At 44.4% G+C, this 23,107-nt stretch overlaps 1 protein-coding gene across 1 annotated transcript in view; it reads left to right on the plus strand.

Annotated features, from left to right (window-relative positions):
* The window catches only part of AIG1 (androgen induced 1), a 235,233-nt gene that overhangs the window by 189,575 nt on the left and 22,551 nt on the right, over nt 1-23,107 (plus strand). Inside the window, exon 4 of the mRNA XM_083176545.1 lies at nt 13,978-14,093. Within this exon, the coding sequence (XP_083032671.1) occupies nt 13,978-14,093 (116 nt within the window). The remainder of the gene's footprint in view (nt 1-13,977; nt 14,094-23,107) is intronic.

The raw sequence follows: 23,107 nt of genomic DNA on the forward strand, positions 1-23,107 counted from the left end.
TACATGTGCTCAGTTTCCCAAACAAGATGTAATCAACTAAGAGGCCATGGAAACAGGCATACATGGACTTGTCAGGCCTGAGTGCTTGCAGATGTAGGTATTGCATTCCAGTAGTGTATGTCAGATTACTGGCAGTATGGGATGCAATCAGACAGTTAGTCCATACCCTTAGATTGCATTTATTCTAAAATATAATCTGTTCATTGTGCCAAAACATGTATTGCCAACTGGCCTGCCCAATATTATTATAATGCTTTTGCGCAAACCATTGACTTCCGAAACTTGGATGAGCTTATCAGGATGCAGGACACTGGCCAATAGTTTTTCTAATGTCACAGCTTACTGACTTTGCTGTGGTTTGCAGGACGCTCAGAGATCAATCAAAATAGCATTTACATCATAGTAAACAAACCACAAATTAAAACCACCTGGTCCCACTCGGGATGAGCAGTGAATATCTGTAATGCAAAGAAGCGGACACTTAAATGCAAACAACATCTCCACAGGAGGAAGTGTGTCTGCAATAACTTCTTCCAGAAACTGGTGACCTAACGTGTTCCTGTAAGTCCTGCAAGTCTTTTTCAGATATGCTATTAAGTTTAAAATCAAAAGGCAGTTGTTCATTATTTCAAGCACAAGCTATGTATAGAATTAATACCTGCTGAAGGACGCTCATTACTGTTGTACCAAAAGGATAAGTGTACCAAAAGGATAAGTATAAAGTTTAGAAAATGTCTGAATTATTTAAGAAACTAACAACATGCTAAGCATTATATTCTGTTTCATGTACTGAACTTTTTTCGCCTTGCATCATACAGTAACACCTCTGTTAAAGGCCCTTATTTTGGTTCACTCGCAGAGGCAATTCCTTCTCTCAAATGGATAATACCACGAGCACTGCAGATGGGGCAGATGTAACATGTGCAGAGAGATTTGGGTAGGGTTTTACTTTAAAGTGAGAACAATATTGCCGTTTAAAAATAAAGCGGTCAGTATTTTCACTGCACAGAAACAAAATAACCTGCCCAAAACTGATTCTCTCTGCCAGAGGCATAGCTAGGGTGGCACCGGCGGAGCTTGTGCTCCAGGCGCCAACTATTTGCAGGGCGCTACCCTGCTGTGTCCTGTGCGGTGCGTGCCAGCATATGTGTGCTTAACAGACAGGCGGGTGGGCGGCCGTGGAGGGGAATGTACGCAGCGTTGACTCACTGCATGCTCTCTCCGTACATCGCCCGCCACGGCCATCCGTCCGCCTGTCTGTTAAGCGCACATAGGCGTGCGCATGGGGGGTGCCAGGGGTGCACAGGCACCTCCTAGTGGCATCTTCCTCACAATTGCATGCATGCCGCACTGCCGCCGATCCCCCCAGTCATGGCTGCCACTGTTACTCAAGTCACAGCAGTCAGAGCCTGATGCTGCTGCCCCCGGACTGTGGCCACACCCCCTGACGCGTTGAGCAAGTGGGGGGGTGGGGATGGATGCCGTGACATGAGCTTGCTCCGGGTGCCCTGGCTGTTCAACTTTGCCGCCATTTAGGGGAAGACAAAAAACGAGGGAGAGAGGGGAAGGACAGAGTAGAAAGAGACAGACAGCTATAGAGTGGAAAAAAGTGGGAGAGAAATACCAATTCATACATTGTGGAGACATACTGTAAAGCGGGGGGGGGGGGGGGGGAGTTGATAATAGATGGGAAGGGAAGGACAGAGAGCAAGCTAGCAACCTCTTCATAATACTAGTATTAAATACGTATATAAAAGAAAGTTAGGGCCTGATTCCGGTTGGCTCGCAAAGCAGCGGTAGTTCGCGCATAAACATGCATTTGCAGGCTTGTGTGGGGGCCCGAAATCATTCAATGCTATTGCTAATCTAAGTCACTCTCTGGTGACTTAGATTAGCGGCTACCTGGTCCGAGAACAGAAGGCAGGTGGCCGCACCCATTTGCAAGTTGATCGCCCAGCATTTTCCTAGGCGCACCAAGCATTTTCGCCTCCTGCACGCCCCCCTCTTTGTGAGCGCTTCAGAGACTATGCAAGCCTCGGAGGTGCCCGCATTGAAGCCCTACAAATGCGCATATTCGCTTGTGCAGATCATCCACATCAAGCTCCATGTACAAACGTAATTAGTCATTTCAAATGATCAGATACGTTTATGACAATACTGAATTCAAAGGACGATCAAGCCAAATTCTATTTTGTCATTTTAAAGTTGAGAGCACAAGATGTATTTTTCTTTGCCTACCTCAAAAACTACAGTACCGTAGTTTGTTATCCACTTGTGAAGTATGATACAGTACTTTACAGCAGGCAGCATACATTGCCAGTGTAAGATATATCTCCTAGGCTTCATGTCTGGTATTCTATACCTCCATTTGGCACCCCTGCTGGTACCCAGAAGCTAACCTTATTTCATCCAGGAGTAACCCAAAAGTCAATAGCAAGACCATTACAATCATAGGGCCTAATTCAGTATGATTTGTAATTTTGCTAGAACTCCTTTCACTAGCATGCGGGGGGGCACCCAGCACAGGGCAAGGCCACCCCGAATGCTGAGTCCCTCCCAGCGATTCGATTCACAAAAATTGCATTCACTTCTTTAGGGTAGCCCCCTGCCTGCACAGCCTAGCTGTGAATGGGTGAATGTTTTGGGTCGCAGCAGCTGCGTGTGATGTCACACAGCTGTCATGATCCGCATCACATATGGTCTGGACATGCTTAGTTGTCAGTACTGTGCCCCACCAATGCTGTGTAGCCGCCCTCCCAATGCCACATTGCCACCCCGGTGGCACTTAGACTGCAGTCATATTTTCCACAATGCAAACACAGTTTAAGGCTTGCGCATGAGTGAAGCATGCACAGAAGGTTGGCCGTCGCTGATTGGCGATTCTGCAATTTGGCGACTGATGCTGATTTAGGCCCTTAATTCAGGCATGGCCTACTTGTAGTAACCCATTGATAGATGATACAAAACCTTATCTTTGGAGGAAATCTTTATTAAATGGAACTTTTAATATAAAACACAGCATTGACAGCACTCACACCGACGTTAACTGAACTTTTATTGCAGAAGTGTTACTAGTTCTAAACTGTGAACAACAAAGCCGTAGTCTCTTCAGTGCAGAGCATATTGGCACATATCCCCTATTCTCATGACAAAAGCCTCTTGGCAGGAAACAGACATTCAACATTTTCTTCGTTTTATCCATATTAAGACCCAACTATCTTCCCTATAGACACAACTGGAGCTTTAGCCAGAGGGAGCAGAAGGTTTGCTAGTCTATATATTATTTTTGGATAACTGATCAAGTAATTCAACATGGCTATCCAGACAATGCTGTTGTATTTGGAACACATATTGAAATCAAAATACAGTATTGTAAGTCATGTATGTCTACTCTGTGCTTCACAGGTTAACATATAAAGTGTGTACACGACTTATATAAGATAGCATGTATTCATTCTCTAGTATTTCTTATTTGTGTGTACTAGTGTGTACTGTAATACTGTTTGTCAGCACACAGTTCTGGGGGAGTTACAGAGGAACACAGTGTATAGTCCTGAAACACGTGCTTGTGACATTGTGTTCAACAAGTGTAACAGGTTCACCATTCAGATAGGACACAGTAGGCAATTTTCAGTATTCGTGCATGTATTTTATGTCATACAAGCCACAACTCCACTTTACAACAAATCTATAAACAACCATACAGTAGCAAGATATTTATCCATGCAGCACTCACACGGTGCCTCAGTACCTCTAGGCACTGGTAGTCCAAGTCCCTGGCGCTACAACACTTATATCTACTTACTGGCACTTATCGCATCAGCGCAATGAGCACCAATTTAAATGATTTAATGATTTAAAAAAAGAAATACAGATCCAAAACCGAAAGGGTGCTTTTGGCAAAACCAATCCAGAATCAAAACACAAAAAGAGATCCAGATCCAAAACCCAAAAAGTGTCCAGTGCACATCTCTAATATTTATCATTACAGGTGGTTAGACTAATGGGGGATCACATTGGGAGATGGAAAGGTGGAGAGTGAAGCAGTGAAGTAGAAGGAGAAATAGTGGGAGATGGAGAGGATGAGGGTGACAGGGAAAGTGGGTTATGGGAATAAGCAGTGGGTGAGAAGTGTGGGAAGAGGCCGGAGTGAAAGGGCCTCTCCCCCCCTCCCTCCCCCCCCCCACACACATACACACACACACACACTCTCTACCCCTCTACAGCTTCCCTGCACTCATGCCCTGGGATTCAGTGTTCTGCCCCTTCTTAGTGCCATACCTCCTAATATTGGTTGCAGTGGAGGAGGAACACGGGAGCATGCGGGGGTGTGGCCTCCTGGTCAAGGGCAATGCCTATGTCCACAAAGCCATGCCCCCCATTTTCGTCAAATTTTGTGACATGGCCAGCTCTGTGAGAGCTGCTGGCCATGCCATAATCCCCCCTCTGCAGTGAATAGAAACTTTGCACATGCGCATGTGAGCAATGGGTAGCACATGCGCTTGTGAGCAATGGGTAGCAGGACGAAACTCCCAGTTACCCCCACCAAGTTACCCCCTCCCACACACTTGTCAGCCCCGAGCAGGATGGTTCCACTAATATCGGGACAGTTGAGAGGTATGTTAGTGCCTTAAGGGTAGTGGGGATGGTTCGGTGACATCACTGTTAGTTTAGGTTACTGGGAGCATGGAGGGTAAAGAATGGCTCCTCGTTGCTGCTGCAGTCGTAAGCTCTGTCTCGTGCAGCTGTATGCTCCCTCTTCCTGCTCACTGTGCACAATGCTTCCTATTGGGGAGCCCACCCTCTGTATATGCCTAGAAATTACACTTTACTCAGATTAATTTTATTGCACTAAAGCCATTATATTTGAATCTTTCATGCTTTGGAAACAAGAGAACATATTGGGTCTGTGCTCTCCCTTAAGGTCCATACATACTAGGCAATTTTGGCAAGCGTGTATGGACAAAGATGATGGTGAAAATCGATGGGCTGGAAATCGCTCGTTGCATAAACATTGAGCAATTTTTCCCGGTGGTGGATGACTTTCCATTGCAGGACGCTATTTAAAGCCATCCACCCGTCACTCATCTGCTGGTAATACTAGCAGATGAACCGCGGCCACCGGCGATTATGCCGCAGTGCACATCAGCGCTCATCGCTGCCCTGTACACACTGGGCGGCTTTTGAGCTGAGAGCAGCTCAAACAACCAAACCGAGCTGCTCTCAGCTCATAGTCATCCAATATGCGTTAATCATGCTGGAGATATGCAGAACCATTTGTGAATAACGTGTCTAATGATCAAGCACATTTCCTTCTATTCTCAAAGTGTGACAACACAGGGCACTAAACAGGAAACTGCTATAAAGCCTCTTTAACATCTCAAACTGAGGTGGCAAATTAGAACAGTTATATCAGGAAAAGATGGGCCAATTACTCATCTGAGGAGGCAGGAATTGTGTGTACGTCTATTACTGACTGAAAATATTCACATTGAAATGGTTCTGAATTAGCAAGGATATCAAATATTTTAGAGGAACTAAAAGGTCAGCTGAAGCACACAAGCCTATACTACCATCACAAAGGATTCAGATGTACCAGATTATACATTAATATCCCCTTCATGACAGAGCCAGTTTGTGCCTTCATGACAGAGCCCTTTTTTTCAAATCTGACATGTCTCACTTAAGTGGGGATAACTTTTTTTTGCTTTTACTTATCCCAGTGATTTTGAGATTCTTTTCTCGTGACACATTGTACTTCAAGTTAGTGGTAAATTTTGGTCGATACAGTCTGTGTTTTTTTGTGAAAAATACCAAAATATCGTGAAAAAATGGAAAATTTAGCAATATGCAAAATGTCACATTTTCTGCTTGTGAGACAAATAATCATACCACTCAAAATAGTTAATAACTAACAAAGACCATATGTCTACTTTATGTTGCAATCATTATTTCAACCTCCTTTTCATTTTTTTGGACACTAGGAGGCTTCAAATATGACTAGCAAATTCTCAAATTTTCAAGAAAATTTCAAACACTGATTTTTTTAGGGACCAGTTCAGTTCTGATGTGACTTTGAGGGACTTGTATGTGAGACACCCCCATAAATGATGCCATTTCAAAAACTGCACCCCTCACAGTATTCAAAACAGCATTTTGGAAGTTTGTTAACCCTTTAGGTGTTTCACAGGAATTAAAACAAAGTGTAGGTGAAATTTCAAAATTTCTTTTTTTTTGCAGAGTTTCAATTTTAATACATTTTTCTAACGAATACAGTAGATTTTACTAGAGAAATGTGACTAAAAATTGATTCCCCCAATTCTTTTGTTTTCAAAAATATCCTATATGTGGCCCTAGTGTGCACGTTGACCAAACCACAGGCTTCATAATAGAAGGAGCACCTACTTGATTTTGGAGCCTCCTTTTTATGAGATTTTTTTTTAGGCACCATGTAGGTTTCTAGGCACCATAAGTGCTAAAAGTTAGGAACCTCCCCCACAAGTCACCCCATTTTGCAATCTACACCCCTCAGGGAATTCATCTAGGGGTATAGTGTACATTTCAAACCCCCAGGGGTTTCACCAATTTTGGTACAACTGGGATGTGAAAATGGAAAATTACATTTTTTTACACAAACATGCAGTTCTGGCTCAAAATTTTTCATTTTCACAAGGAATGAAGGAGACAAAGCACCCCAAAGTCTGTGCCCCAATTTCTCCCGAGTACGGCAATGCCTCACCTGTGACCAAAAAATACCAGTTGGGCGCATGGCAGGACTCAGAAGGGAAGGAGTGATTTTTGGATTTTGCAGCACAGATTTTGGTGGAATGAATGGTGGGTGCTATGTTGCACCAATACAGTGGAACCCCCCCACAAGTCACCCCATTTTGCAAAGTACACCCCTCAGGGAATTCATCTAGGGGTATAGTGTACATTTCAAACCCCCAGGGGTTTCACCAATTTTGATACAACTGGGCAGTGAAAATGAAAAATTACATTTTTTTACACAAAAATGCAGTTCTGGCTCAAAATTTTTCATTTTCACAAGGAATGAAGGCGACAAAGCACCCCAAAATCTGTGCCCCAATTTCTCCCGAGTACGGCAATGCCTCACATGTGACCAAAAAATACCAGTTGGGCGCATGGCAGGACTCAGAAGGGAAGGAGTGATTTTTGGATTTGGCAGCACAGATTTTGGTGGAATGAATGGTGGGTGCCATGTTGCATTAGCAAGACTCCCAAAGCACCAATACAGTGGAACCCCCCCACAAGTCACCCCATTTTGCAAAGTACACCCCTCAGGGAATTCATCTAGGGGTATAGTGTACATTTCAAACCCCCAGGGGTTTCACCAATTTTGATACAACTGGGCAGTGAAAATGAAAAATTACATTTTTTTACACAAAAATGCAGTTCTGGCTCAAAATTTTTCATTTTCACAAGGAATGAAGGAGACTAAGCACCCCAAAATCTGTGCCCCAATTTCTCCCGAGTACGGCAATGCCTCACATGTGACCAAAAAATACCAGTTGGGCGCATGGCAGGACTCAGAAGGGAAGGAGTGATTTTTGGATTTGGCAGCACAGATTTTGGTGGAATGAATGGTGGGTGCCATGTTGCATTAGCAAGACTCCCAAAGCACCAATACAGTGGAACCCCCCCACAAGTCACCCCATTTTGCAAAGTACACCCCTCAGGGAATTCATCTAGGGGTATAGTGTACATTTCAAACCCCCAGGGGTTTCACCAATTTTGATACAACTGGGCAGTGAAAATGAAAAATTACATTTTTTTACACAAAAATGCAGTTCTGGCTCAAAATTTTTCATTTTCACAAGGAATGAAGGAGACAAAGCACCCCAAAATCTGTGCCCCAATTTCTCCCGAGTACGGCAATGCCTCACATGTGACCAAAAAATACCAGTTGGGCGCATGGCAGGACTCAGAAGGGAAGGAGTGATTTTTGGATTTGGCAGCACAGATTTTGGTGGAATGAATGGTGGGTGCCATGTTGCATTAGCAAGACTCCCAAAGCACCAATACAGTGGAACCCCCCCACAAGTCACCCCATTTTGCAAAGTACACCCCTCAGGGAATTCATCTAGGGGTATAGTGTACATTTCAAACCCCCAGGGGTTTCACCAATTTTGATACAACTGGGCAGTGAAAATGAAAAATTACATTTTTTTTACACAAAAATGCAGTTCTGGCTCAAAATTTTTCATTTTCACAAGGAATGAAGGAGACAAAGCACCCCAAAATCTGTGCCCCAATTTCTCCCGAGTACGGCAATGCCTCACATGTGACCAAAAAATACCAGTTGGGCGCATGGCAGGACTCAGAAGGGAAGGAGTGATTTTTGGATTTGGCAGCACAGATTTTGGTGGAATGAATGGTGGGTGCCATGTTGCATTAGCAAGACTCCCAAAGCACCAATACAGTGGAACCCCCCACAAGTCACCCCATTTTGCAAAGTACACCCCTCAGGGAATTCATCTAGGGGTATAGTGTACATTTCAAACCCCCAGGGGTTTCACCAATTTTGATACAACTGGGCAGTGAAAATGAAAAATTACATTTTTTTACACAAAAATGCAGTTCTGGCTCAAAATTTTTCATTTTCACAAGGAATGAAGGAGACAAAGCACCCCAAAATCTGTGCCCCCATTTCTCCAGAGTACGGCAATGCCTCACATGTGACCAAAAAATACCAGTTGGGTGCATGGCAGGACTCAGAAGGGAAGGAGTGATTTTTGGATTTTGGAGCGCAGATTTTGGTGGAATGAATGGTGGGTGCCATGTTGCATTACCAATACAGTGGAACCCCCCCACAAGTGACCCCATTTTGCAAACTACACTCCTCAGGGAATTCATCTAGGGGTATAGTGTACATTTCAAACCCCCAGGGGTTTCACCAATTTTGGTACAACTGGGCTGTGAAAATGAAAAATTACATTTTTTTTACACAAAAATGTACTTCTGGCTCAAAATTTTTCATTTTCACAAGGAATGAAGGAGACAAAGCACCCCAAAATCTGTGCCCCCATTTCTCCAGAGTACGGCAATGCCTCACATGTGACCAAAAAATACCAGTTGGGTGCATGGCAGGACTCAGAAGGGAAGGAGTGATTTTTGGATTTTGGAGCACAGATTTTGGTGGAATGAATGGTGGGTGCTATGTTGCATTACCAATACAGTGGAACCCCCCCACAAGTGACCCCATTTTGCAAACTACACTCCTCAGGGAATTCATCTAGGGGTATAGTGTACATTTCAAACCCCCAGGGGTTTCACCAATTTTGGTACAACTGGGCTGTGAAAATGAAAAATTACATTTTTTTTACACAAAAATGTACTTCTGGCTAAAAAATTTTCATTTTCACAAGGAATGAAGGAGACAAAGCGACCCCAAAATCTGTGCCCCCATTTCTCCAGAGTACGGCAATGCCTCACATGTGACCAAAAAATACCAGTTGGGTGCATGGCAGGACTCAGAAGGGAAGGAGTGATTTTTGGATTTTGGAGCACAGATTTTGGTGGAATGAATGGTGGGTGCTATGTTGCATTACCAATACAGTGGAACCCCCCCACAAGTGACCCCATTTTGCAAACTACACTCCTCAGGGAATTCATCTAGGGGTATAGTGTACATTTCAAACCCCCAGGGGTTTCACCAATTTTGGTACAACTGGGCTGTGAAAATGAAAAATTACATTTTTTTTACACAAAAATGTACTTCTGGCTCAAAATTTTTCATTTTCACAAGGAATGAAGGAGACAAAGCACCCCAAAATCTGTGCCCCCATTTCTCCAGAGTACGGCAATGCCTCACATGTGACCAAAAAATACCAGTTGGGTCAGAAGGGAAGGAGTGATTTTTGGATTTTGCAGCTCAGATTCTGGTGGAATGAATGGTGGGTGCTATGTGGCATTAGCAAGACCCCCGAAGCACGGTGAAATGATGAACCTAATAATCCATAGATGTGTGGTATATTTTGAAACACTCCTTTATACATAGGCCGGGTTTGTCGGGGCAAGTTTCACAGTGGAAAATAGTTTCCTTTCTTATTCCCTTTTTATAGCAAACTTTGCACCTTTTTTGTGTCCTGCCCTTTCTTGCAGTGGAGGGGATTTCGTTGGGAAAATGCTGCCCTGGTACAATACGGGGGCCAGTACTAGAAGTACTGGGGCCCTCTGCCTGCTGGTTCCCAAATATTAGGCCCTTTATGACTTCTTTTTGAAAGTGCATAAATGTCCCCCTCTGGCCGGTAGAACGGAATAGCACGTAAGCGTTATACAGTGCCATCTGGATGATATACACGGCCAGCTTCTTGTACCAGATATTTGTTTTCCGCAGGGCACTGTACGGCTTCAGTACCTGATCTGAAAGATCCACTCCGCCCATGTACTTATTGTAATCTAGGATACAATTTGGTTTTGAGGTGTGGGTACTGGTACCTCGTACAGGGATGGAGGTGGTACTGTCTCCATGAATTGTTGTCAGTATAAGGACATCCCTCTTGTCCTTATATTTGACCAACAACATATTTTCGGTGCATATTCCCCTGCTTTCACCCCTTCTCATTACTTGGGCAATGTGCGTTTTTGGGAGGCCTCTTTGGTTCTTACGCACAGTACCGCAAGCTGCTGTACCTCTTGAACCAAGGGCCTTAAACAGGGGGATGCTGGTGTAAAAGTTATCCACATAGAGGTGATAACCCTTATCCAGGAAGGGGTGCATTAAATCCCAGACAATTTTTCCACTAACACCTACGAGGGAGGGGGGGCATTCTGGCGGTTCAATTCTTGAATCCTTCCCTTCATATACCCTAAACTTGTGGGTGTACCCTGTGGTGCTTTCACACAGCTTATACATTTTTATGCCATACCTTGCCCTCTTACTGGGAAGGTACTGGCGGAATTTAACCCTTCCTTTAAAATGTATAAGGGACTCGTCGATGCTAATACATTTATCAGGGATGTATAGCTCTGCAAATTTGGCACTGAAATGATCAATGACCGGCCTGACTTTGAATAGCCTGTCAAAGGTGGGATCATCTCTGGGTGGGCACTGTGCATTATCGGTGTAATGTATAAATTTATGGATTGCCTCAAAACAAGTCCGAGTCATGGCCATACGGTAAAATGGGGTGCTGTACAGAACATCTGTACTCCAATATTGCCTAATTTGTGGCTTTTTTACTATGCCCATATGAAACACCAGACCCCAAAACGTCATCATCTCTACTGCATCTACAGGGGTCCACCTAGCAAATGATGACGTGGGGTTTTGAGCAATAAACTGCTGGGCATATAAATTAGTTTGGTCCACCATTAAATTTATAAAATCATCAGAGAAAAATAATTTGAAAAAGTCAATTTCTCTGAGACCTGTGGAATCAAATTGGATTCCTGGCATGGCCAAAAACTCAGGAACCTGGGGCTCAAAATTGTCTGGTGGTGGGGTCCATACGAGATCAATTATTGGGGGGGGGGGGTCTCAGCTGCTCTACGGGGGCGTCTTTGAGGGGGTCCCTCATCACCAGAGGAGGAAGAGGAGCTTAAGACGAATCCTTCTGGCTGTGTCAGAATCAGAAGCAAGCATGGCATATGCCTCCTCCACTGAATACATTCTTCTGGATGACTGGGATGACATTTGGGATGACATTTTTATTTTTGTGTTACTGGTAGTGAAATGTTTCAACACGTGTATAGTGTAGGGGGGGGGTACAAACTTTATTTCAACCCGGGGGGTATGTAGTGTGTAGTGTGTATGTAGTGCAGAAAAAAAAAATACTTTATACAAAAAAAAAAAAATTGAAGGGGTTAAAAAAAATAAAAATTGAAGGGGTTAAAAAAAAAAAAATTGAAGGGGTTAAAAAAAAAAAAATTGAAGGGGTTAAAAAAAAAAAGGTCCTGCGCCAAAAATTGAGCACAGATGTTGGTCAGTAACGTCCGTCACTGAACAGCGCTCAAAGGCAACAGGAATTTGATCAAAAAAAAAAAAAAATAGATCAACCCTGTGCCGAAAAAGCTGATCAGTGATGTACGTCACTGATCAGCGCACAGTGGCCACAGGACACCCACAAAATCACAATGTGTGTAAAAAAAAAATTAAAAAAAGACCACACAGCACCCACAAAAAAAAAAAAGGTGATCAGTGATGCGACACTGATTACCAGTGAGGGGCAGCAGGTGCACAACCTTTGGTGCAACTGGCAGCAACTGACAGGTATATATAAAAAAAAAAAACCTCTGCGCCCCCAAAAAGTTGCTGATCACCTCAGATATAGTGATCAGCACAAAAGGCGGGGGTAGCAGACACAAAATATACACTCTCTATCACTCTCTGTCACTATCTCTCTCTATCTCTCACTATCTATCACTATCTATCTATCACTATCTATCACTATCTATCACTCTAGGACACTGCAGCAGCAGCACTGACAGTTATATGTATAAAAAAAAACCTGCACCCCCAAAAAGGGGGGGTAGCAGACACAAAATATACACTCTCTATCACTCTCTGTCACTATCTCTCTCTATCTCTCTATCTCTCACTATCTATCACTATCTATCACTCTATGACACTGCAGCAGCAGCACTGACAGTTATATATATAAAAAAAAACCTGCACCCCCAAAAAGGGGGGGTAGCAGACACAAATCTCTCTATCTCTCACTATCTATCACTATCTATCACTATCTATCACTCTATGACACTGCAGCAGCAGCACTGACAGTTATTTATATATAAAAAAAACCTGCACCCCCAAAAAGGGGGGGTAGCAGACACAAAATATAGCTCTCTCTGTCACTATCTCTCTATCTCTCTCTATCTCTCTCTCTATCTCTCTATCACACTGCAGCAGCAGCAGGAAGTCTCAGGAAGTCAGATCCAGGAAGCGTCCAGCACGCTACAAGCAGTGATCAAGTGATCAGGTAAGGTATTTGCAAGGATCAGGTAAGTATTAGCAAGGATCAGGTCAGTATCACGGCAGATAGGCACGGTGACCGCTCTGCACGCTATTCCAGACCGGAATGGCGTCTGCAGCGCAGTCACCGTTAGTTTAAATGTCGCGCCTTGGCTGTGATTGGTCCGTGGGTCCCACGGACCAATCACAGCCTTGGGGGCAGGTGGGGTGAGGGTGGGGTGAGGTGTCATCGTCACCGATGACCCCCTCATGCCCCCTGACGCCCGGCGGTGATTGACACCTGTGTTACCGAGCGTCTGATTCGCTGGTAACACAGGAAAACGCTGTGAATGGCTGTTCACACTGAACAGCCAATCACAGCGATCGCCGACGGGGGGGCGGCATCGCAGCCCCCCCTGGGCATGCAGGGACATGTCTGCTGTCAGGGACAGCAGACATCGTCCCTCTGTCACTGCGTCTCTAGACGCAGTGACAGTTTAAAGTCATGACGTATATATACGTCATGTGTCGGGAAGTACTTCCCGGCCATGACGTATATATACGTCAAATGTCGTGAAGGGGATATACTGTATTTTGGATATAGGGCCTTATTCTGGTTCACACTTCATATTCCTTCTCAAATGGACAAAACCATGTGCACTGCAGGTGGGGCAGATGTAACATGTGCAGAGAGAATTAGATTTGGGTGAGTTATTTTGTTTCTGTGCAGGGAAAATACTGACTGCTTTATTTCTACACTGCAATATATATCTCACTTTGAAGAAAAACCCCACCCAAATCTAATTCTATCTGCACATGTTATATCTGCCCCATCTGCACTGCACATGGTTTTGTCCATTTGAGAAGGAATTTGCCTCTAAAAGTAAACCAGAATAAGGCCCACAATGTAACAAAAATGTCTTAATGCAACCATTTGTCAAAATGAATCAGGAATAAGACCTGATTATGAGAAGCTTTGGTATTTAATGATTACTATTTGCATACTATAAATTAACTTACCAATATTGTTTAACTGATTCATTTTTAATTTCTTGTTTATATAGCACACAACAGTGCTACCTTTCATATTAATCGAGATGAGGACGACCCATCATCAGTATCCAAGCAGAAATGGTGGCATTGCAACAGTTTGCAGCTTCTCCGTTTGTTATATTTTGTGGTAAGATTTTACATGTTTATTCCATTTACAAGCAGTAGCAAATTGCCTTTCGATGTTTAGTGTTTATTCATTCCATCATGTTAATCTATATTTTTGCAAAATGTGTATGTTTTTAGGAAAGTTATAGTATGCCAAACAGAAATACTCCAGTTGCCCCAATCCTGTACTACTTAGTACACTTTGATATTACAAAGATCTTTTTAAAAAAGTTTCCTCATATTTAGTTTTAACAAAAATGTTTTTTATAAGTTCAGAGTGTCATCACTGGCCAATCTGGGCTCCCATGGTCACTGCCACATTAGTGCAGTTTCCCCAGTTACATGTGCTGAGGTTGTCAGTGCCTCACCTCCCTTCCTTCCTGCTGCTGGTGGGTACTCACCTCCCTCCCTTCCTCCATGCTGCTTGGTACTCCCCTCCTCCCTGCTATGGGGTACTCACATGATAACATTCCATACAGCACACACAAAATGCATCCACAATCTGAATGCACAGGTGCTCCTCCCAACATTCCTTGCAGGTGGGTGTTGGGAGAGCATGCAGGATATTGGGTGGGGATGGGTTTCATCAGAGTTTATTTTTTTATTTATTTTATACCCTAGAATGTCCATGCTAATGATCAGAGTGGATCTTGCTACAGGACTATAGCACTAATACACTCCTAAATAAGGCATAGCTACAGATGTCAGTTTTCAGTTTCCAAACACACACAATTTTCTGCCTACTCAGTATTGAAACACTCCATTCCTCCCCTGCCTCTACAGGAGGTACCCAAACTGACACAAATTTTAATAGAAAGGTGCAGCACAAAAAGCATAATTTACTTTTAAAATATGTCCTTATGTTCAGCCCTTGCATGACCCCCAATGTGTCTAGTTATGTGTTTTAGCTGCAATGCATTCTAAGTGAACTAAAGTTGATATGATTCCTCTGACAATGTGACCTTGAAAAAGTTGCTCAATAATTTGAAATACAAAAATGCTGGAGGAAAGCATAAGCAAATTTACTTGGAAGATGAAACTAAAAATCACAGGGAGAGATTCAGTTTGGGGAGAGTTTTAGTGAGGTAAAAATCCTTGCTTAGCTTGTACCCAAATTTAGATTACCACAGGTATGCACTCCCGATACCAGTGGTATCCAATAAAAAAATTGGATGCAGAGTTTTGCTGAAAACCCTGCCGTACATAAAATATAATAATTAAAAAACAAAACAGATATTCACCTCTCCGGGGGTTCTCTGGTGGTCTACAAGGGCTAGATAAGAGACGATGCTTGCACATTTGGGGATAAGTACTGGGCTGTCAGTCATGCAGACCTTTGAAGAGAGGGTATGAATTCAAGTCATTAAGTCCCGCACCCTTCATACCGCACTGCAATTCCTTGTAATATCTTCTCATCCTGCCCACTTCACTAGGAAGCAGGAGGGATGTGGCATATCTGGTCACTCTTCCGTAGGTGCAGGGGAATGCCCAATAGAATTGGCAAGTAGGATTTACGATACAAGTGTTCAAACACCCTCCTACCCAAACATAAAATCTGGGTTAAAATTGGCAAACAAAGGGATGACCAAAAATTGATAAACAATAAACAAATTATTTTATTAATCAGATTAAAAGCATCATAATTCAAGTTACTGTTGTCATGGAAAAAAAAAACAATGGTTTAAAGATTAATTTGGGAATACAAATTATTTAAAAACACGGTATCACAAATCAAAAAATAAGCATAAGAGAAAAATAAAATTCTCACTTACGTTTCCTGGACCTGACCGATATTTCAGGCAGTGTTCAATGATCATTCATACAACATAGGTGTCAAGAAGCACATTACAGTTTTAAGTGAGAATTTTTCTTTAAAGCTTTATTGAATACTTGATTTTTAACTTGTGATACTGTGTTTGAAAAATATTTAAAAATTATTTGATTTCCTAAATTATTCTAGCCATTGTAGAAAGGCTCTAAGATATGGATATGGATCTTGGAAATAAAAATACATGTAGACAGTGGCACTGAGAGGGGGCTAATTATTGGGGTACTAGATACCTGGAACCAGATTGCTGGAGGGACCTGGTGGGTGCCTGGATCCACTTCCTCCCCCTACCCCTCCTCCTCCGGAGTATAGCTGTGACCAATGCCATGGGTCTAGCATAGCTCTCTTCACCCCTGCCTGTAGATAAGCCATACATGCAGAGTAATGCATTTGTACTGGGGTCACACTGATTTCTGTACATTTCTGTATGGTGAACAGGGCTCCCAGTTCTAACACCAGAGTCAGGAACTGAAGCCATGATCTTAGTAACAACTATATCAAGTGTACTGCCCAACATACACAAGTAGGAACAAAACAGTTAGGACAGCTCTGTGCTTTCTAGCTACTTCATTGGAGATCCTTATTGAAAACCCTATCCCATTGTTTTCACAATGCTAGGAGCAATAATGTTTTTCAAAGGGTCTGAGTAAGGTAATGCCTAGTTCCAAACTGAGCTAACCACACTTGTTACCTAACTTCAACTAAACTAGGGAAGCATGTGGCAACACTGTGCCAAATAATCAACTTAAATGACCACAAGTTAGATCAATATGGAAGGTTTCTAACTACAGTCTGTCAGAATATACTTTTTTACTTCTAATTGCTACTTTCCTTATAACAGATAATTGACGCATACTGAGAAAACTCTTAAAGCAGGGGTTCCCAAACTTTTTTTAATCATGGCGCCCTAGAGCATCAAAATATTTTCATGGCACCCCTAGGCCAAATGCTTCTTATCGAGAAATTCAGAAAAAAAAAACATATTAAATTAAGTACATTGTGTGTATATGTCACAGTTATCTGGTGAGGGACAGGATTTGCTCCTGTTTGTCCACATATATTATGATTGGCAGCCACAAGCACTGGTTTTGCCTGTTACATTGACCATAAATAATATGAATTGATCCTGGTCCACCAACCCAAGGCACCCCTGCAAGTGTCCTGAGGCACCCAGTTTAGGAACCACTGTCTTAAAGAGATGGTTCTTATGCAGTTATGTTTTAATGCCTTTAAACAAGGGGATTGATTGTTTAGCAATGATCTGTGTCGATTTTCCTGTTTTAAGAGGTACAGTCTTCTTAACAAAGTTACTTCTGCTTGTTGTGGACAAACTCACACCTTATTTAAGTGTTCCCTATTGGCAAATGCTGGCGCTATATAAGAGTAAGTGTTAATAAACAAGGAAATTGAGCCCTGCAAAAGTGCCAGACAAGTTCCATTGATCAAGGTTGTATAAACTGCTTTTGGCTTATGTGATGATCCCCCACTGAGGTACAAAGCATTATTATATGCTGAGCAAGAATACTAATATGTCTTTCCCATCTGTAGACTGCATTGATGATTGCCTAAGGAATAATACTACTATTTGCGATCTCTCTTTTATTTAAAGGGGGGGGGGATAGCATAGTTCAAGTACTCGAACCAGTGGAAAAAAGGTTGTGCACAGTAAATCAATAATCATTTAAGGGCTATTTTATTGCTTGTTAGCTATCACCCATCCTGATATACAGGGGCGGATTGGCAACAAAATCCGTCCCGGAAAAAATCCTCAAGCAGCCCACAGGGAGGGGGGGGGGGGGTTGTCATGGTAATGAGCTGCCAGGGGTGGGGTGTTTCTCATTGTAATGAGCAGCCAGGGGGGGTGCTAACGCTAATAACCCGGCTTCCGGCTTTGGGGGGGGGGGGGGGGGCGCCACTTACCACTTACCTTTAGTGACACAGTGCATGCCACACTGATTGTGGGCACACACGCCCACCGCCACGCACGCTGAAGCCACTCAGTCCCAGGTGACGTCACCCGAAAGCGACCGGTGGCCATATTGACTGTGGGCACTGGGCAGCCAGGAGTTGGTGGCTGCAGCCAGCGGCACTAACCGCTGTGGTAGCGCGGTCTGAGACCCACGACCCAGACAGGGAATAAGTGGCCAAATTAGTACTGGCCCACCGGGAAATGGCCCAGTTTCCCGGCGGGCCAATCCACCCCTGCTGATATAAATCAATATACACTGTTTATCATTTATTTATTAGACACTATGGCCCTTATTCTGATTGACGCGTACTTTTCCGCATACTTTCGGATCGCGTCTTTACGGCGTCTGCGCATGCGTGGAGAACGCCACGCGCATGTGCCACGCCTTGACTCCGTACCTGTTCGGGCAAATCCCGTACAAAACTGTTCACCGCAATCAGTCGGGAAATATGGGCGTATTATGGGCGTCATGCGGAATGACACATGGGCGTAGTTTCAAAGTGGGAAAAACTGGGAGGAAACATGGGCGGACACGGGGGAGTACACTTATGTTGGGGGGCGTACATTCGGATAGCACTCCGAATGCACGCGACCAAAACCGATAGAAATGTGCGGTGTCCAAAAGGCTACTATTGCTTTGCGGACACCACTCGTTCCTGCGGTAGGCGAACGGACCGCCTAATGACTACAAGCATTAACACCTGAACCCAATAGAATCGACTCCTTTACTCATTACTCACTAATAGGACGCTTGTCAGTGCTTTAATTGAAACCATTGCTGCTTCAAGGAAACCTTACTAATCACCCCCATATGCTGTACTTGTCACACACTTTAAACCTGCTAACAATGGACATGACTGAATATTAATAGTATCAATACACATGTGTATTCGACATGTACTAATGAAACCACACAATTTTAGTAAAGTAAAGAAATTTATTTATATACATTTCACAGTCAATGCCACTGTGATGCAATGACAAAAAAATAAAAAAACCATGTTAGGAATGTACCAAAATAAATTATAATACAAAACAAATATAATTGCACACAGATGGACTCCAGCACCTCCTATGTGCCACTGCACATGCAGGCAGTGGGAAATGAGGAGGCTGCTGGCCCTTCTACAGCAGGGCTACCTGCACCTGACCATTCTACAGCAGGGCAACCTGCACCTGGCCCTTCTGCATCAGGGCAACCTGCAGCTGCCTCATATGCACCATCAGCAGAATCATTTGGAACACAACCGGGGACTTAGCAACATCACTTCAAGTACAGATGACAGTAATGGCAGGCAAAAGAGGGCAACAGGGGAACCAAAAAGGACATTTGAAGCAAGGGCTCATCTGGTTACCCTCAGCACGTGATTGGACACAAGAAGCTGACACACACAGCACAATGGAAGAGTTGGGATGACATAACGGTGGAGATTAATGCAGCCACAAGTTCATTTGCGACCACGTTTGGCCTTGGTAGGCTCCTTGGCCTGTGCAGCAGCTCTTCGGCCACGGCCAGATGCTGGGGCAGGTGGAGCAGATGCTGGTGAGGGGTTGGCTGGTCTACCCCTCCTGCCAGCAGGGAGTGTTGCTGGTGGTAATGCACCAGAAACGGATGACATTAGGACCCTGTTGCTGTTAACCAGCTCCACCATAAGCTCATTATGGTGGAGGAGGAGATCATTTTGGCGGGTGGCTTGCTCGGCCAGCACCTGAGCACTTGCAGCCATGGCCTGATGCGCCTCAGCCATGGCCTGCATGCTCCCAGCGATGGCCTGCTGGGTGCTGACCAAGCTCGCTATGATCTCCTCGGTCCTACGCATCCGTTCTGATGCAAACTCTCCCTGCTGGTTTATGTCCCCAAGAATCTGGGCCAAGGTGGCAAAATCGGCTTGGGCCGATGGCTGCTGCTGCACAGGCCTACCACTGGGGCCAGGTGGCACGGACTCCTCCACCTCCTGAGCAGAGTCGTCACCAAGCAGTGGGGTGTCTGTGGAAAATGATAAACACAATTAGGACACATTCTAAGATAATTACTTGCACAAGCTTATGGCATGACAAATATTTACCTTCAATAAAAGACGCAAACACTTCAGCTGGGGCCTCGCTATCCATCGTGCTCACCCCCCTGATCTCCTCAACTGATACACAGCTCTCGGCCATCAACTCCAGGGGGGTGAGCTCTAGCCCTGATGGCATGGGCCCGGCCCCAGATCTCTGGCTGTGTTCCCACCGCTTGGTCATCTTCCTCTTCAGGTTGGTTTTGAAGTCCTGCCACCTGCAATGTAAGTTGACATATTAATACATGTCACTCCAGATGTTTGATGTTGCAGCCATTGCTCTGTGCTACATATTACGACATGTGCTTAATGTCAAAAAGATAACATTACATGCAACTATGATATCAACCGTTACAAGACACATTCACAATCACCCTACTCTAACTCTCAACTAAATAACATGTCAACAATGTCTGTGTATCGTAACAACCTCACCGGCCATTTGCAAAATCCATCTAAGCATGAATTCAATCATTACTTGTCTATTACTGGGCACATGTATCACAAAACAACTTGCCTCTTTTTGACGTGCTCCGTCTCACGAACTTGTGGCGCAACTTCATTAATCTCTGCCGTTATGTCTTCCCAAATCTTCCATCTGCGTGTGTGTGTCAGCCTCTCCGATGGACACTCAATCCAATCACGTGCTCGGGGAACCAGGATGGCAAGCTCCTGTGCTTCATATGCCTTATTTCGGGAAGTTGGTTCCTCTGTTGCCCTATTTTTCCCCTTGCCACGGCCATGGCCACGCCCACTAGCACGTGGCGCTGTACTTGAAGTGCTGGCCATGGTACTATCTTGTGAAGTCCCCGGTTGTGTTCCAAATGATTCTGCTGATGGTGCATATGAGGCAGCTGCAGGTTGCCCTGCTGCAGAAGGGCCAGGTACAGGTTGCCCTGCTGTAGAATGGTCAGGTGCAGGTTGCCCTGCTGTAGAAGGGCCAGCAGCCTCCTCATTTCCCACTGGCTGCATGTGCAGTGGCACATAGGAGGTGCTGGAGTCCATCTGGTCAAATAGTTGCTGCAGCTCCTGGTCCACCTCTGGTTGTGATCCAGACATGTTAGCACCAACATTGTCACATTCTAATACACCTTTATATACTGTTTGTGTATCCTGTTTGGCGGACATCAGCGGCAGCTGCGTTCCGTGCGCGAGCGTACGTCGCTGTTTTTTCGCGCCGCATACGGTGGTGGAAATTCCATTGTGTAAAACCTGGCGAAACTTCGACATGAAATACTGGTCACCAATTCTAACATTGCATAGAATCTTCTGATACACCTGTGACTATCGCACAATACACATGCTATTTGCTAGCATGACATGACATTTTGTTCATGACTACTGTGGTATTGTGGCGTTTGATTGCAAGCTAAAAGTAGCCCAATCCCTTAGAAAATCCAGCCCACAAGTCATGCAATACTCATCACTACTGTTATAGACCACACATGTGAGAGGCCTATAAATAGTGAGTTGCTGCTAGAATCATTTGTCTCCAGATCTGGACTTGTCAGGGTCTAAGGTAAGCTCTTCCATGGTCCTTGTAGATATGATATCCATTAACAATGTAAGTGTATGAATGTATGCACCATTGCCTCACTGACTACAGATTGTTGGCCCACCAAAGTCTTTGTAGCATTATTGAAACATGTCACATGTTCACTATTTCACTCACAGGTCTTAAACCTGTGTGTGTTCATCTATTGCAGGACAACATGTCCCAGCAATAGCTGAAATGTCTCATAGTACATGATGTCGGCAACAAATGCAGACACCTTTGATACTCAAGTAGTGTTTAGTAGTTCGATGTTGTAAGCATCTGTGTGTTTAGGACGGTGTGTATTGAGTTCATATTATTGTTACATCATTATAGAGTCAAATGGATCTTCGGGATTTGACGGGGCGGCCATCTATTGTACGTATTGAAGCCTACAAATCTATTTGTAGTCGGATATGGCCATTATGTGCATGGGTGCATCAGTATTTATGTTTATTTCTTTATAGGTTGCTGAAGCAATGATGCGGTACATGGAAAGGAGGCTAAGGGCACTTGCGCCTCTCCCCACTCGTCGCCCAAGGAGGCCAGGACGTGCTAGAATCTATCGCACACGGGTGACTCTGTTTGCTATGCCCGATGATGAGGTACTTACTAGGTACCGGTTACCGCCACATGTAATTCTGGATCTGCTCTCGTTAATTGAGAGTGATCTGGAACCTCTACACGGGATCACGACAGCAATTCCGCCTCACACACAGCTGCTGGCGGTGTTGCATTTCTGCGCCTCAGGATCATTCCAACAAGTAGTGGCAGTACTTGCTGGAATATCTCAGCCGGCCTTCTGCCGAATCCTGAGGCGTGTGACGTCGGCCATGTTCAGGCGCAAGGGGCACTTCATGGCCATGACATTTGCCACCGAGACCCTGCGCAGAAGCCAGCAGGCCTTCCATCAAATTGCTGGCTTCCCTAATGTGATAGGGGCTGTGGATGGCACCCATGTACCATTTGTGCCTCCATCTCGAAGTGAGAAGATATATAGGAACCGCAAATTGTTCCACTCACTGAACGTGATGGTGGTATGTGGCCCATCCATGGAAATTCTCGCCTTCAACTCGAAGTTTCCCGGAAGTGCCCATGACTCTCATGTCATCCGACAAACCGGGATATGGCAAAGACTACAAGAGCTGGAAGGCCGTGATGCGTGGGTTCTGGGTGACTCCGGTTACCCATGTACGCCCTGGCTACTTACGCCGTACAGCTACCCAGCACCAGGCCCACAGGAGGCATTCAATCGGGCGCATGTTGCCACCAGGCAAGTGGTGGAGCGCTCAATTGGCCTTTTAAAGGGTCGATTTAGAGTGCTCCACCGCACTGGTGGTGACTTACAGTATGCGCCTGAAATGGTGTCGAGGATCGTGGGCCTGTGTATATTTTTCCATAACATTGCTGTGCGGCGTGAGATACCCTTTGATGAGTGGGAGGTTCCATCTGAGCCGCAAGATCCGCCCATGCGCCCATCCCGCGCCCCTGAATGCCGGAGGGGATACCAGCTGCGGGACTCTGTGGCACTAAGATTCTTCAGGTACATTTTATCTAGTTGACCAGAACACACCAATTGTTTTAAAAATCACCCCTTCAAATAAGTACAGTGTGGTAGTTGTCAGTGTTACAAAACGACAATTAGCCA

The sequence above is a fragment of the Crinia signifera genome, chromosome 3 (assembly GCF_055691185.1).
Source record: "Crinia signifera chromosome 3, ASM5569118v1, whole genome shotgun sequence".
Lineage (NCBI taxonomy): Eukaryota > Metazoa > Chordata > Amphibia > Anura > Myobatrachidae > Crinia > Crinia signifera.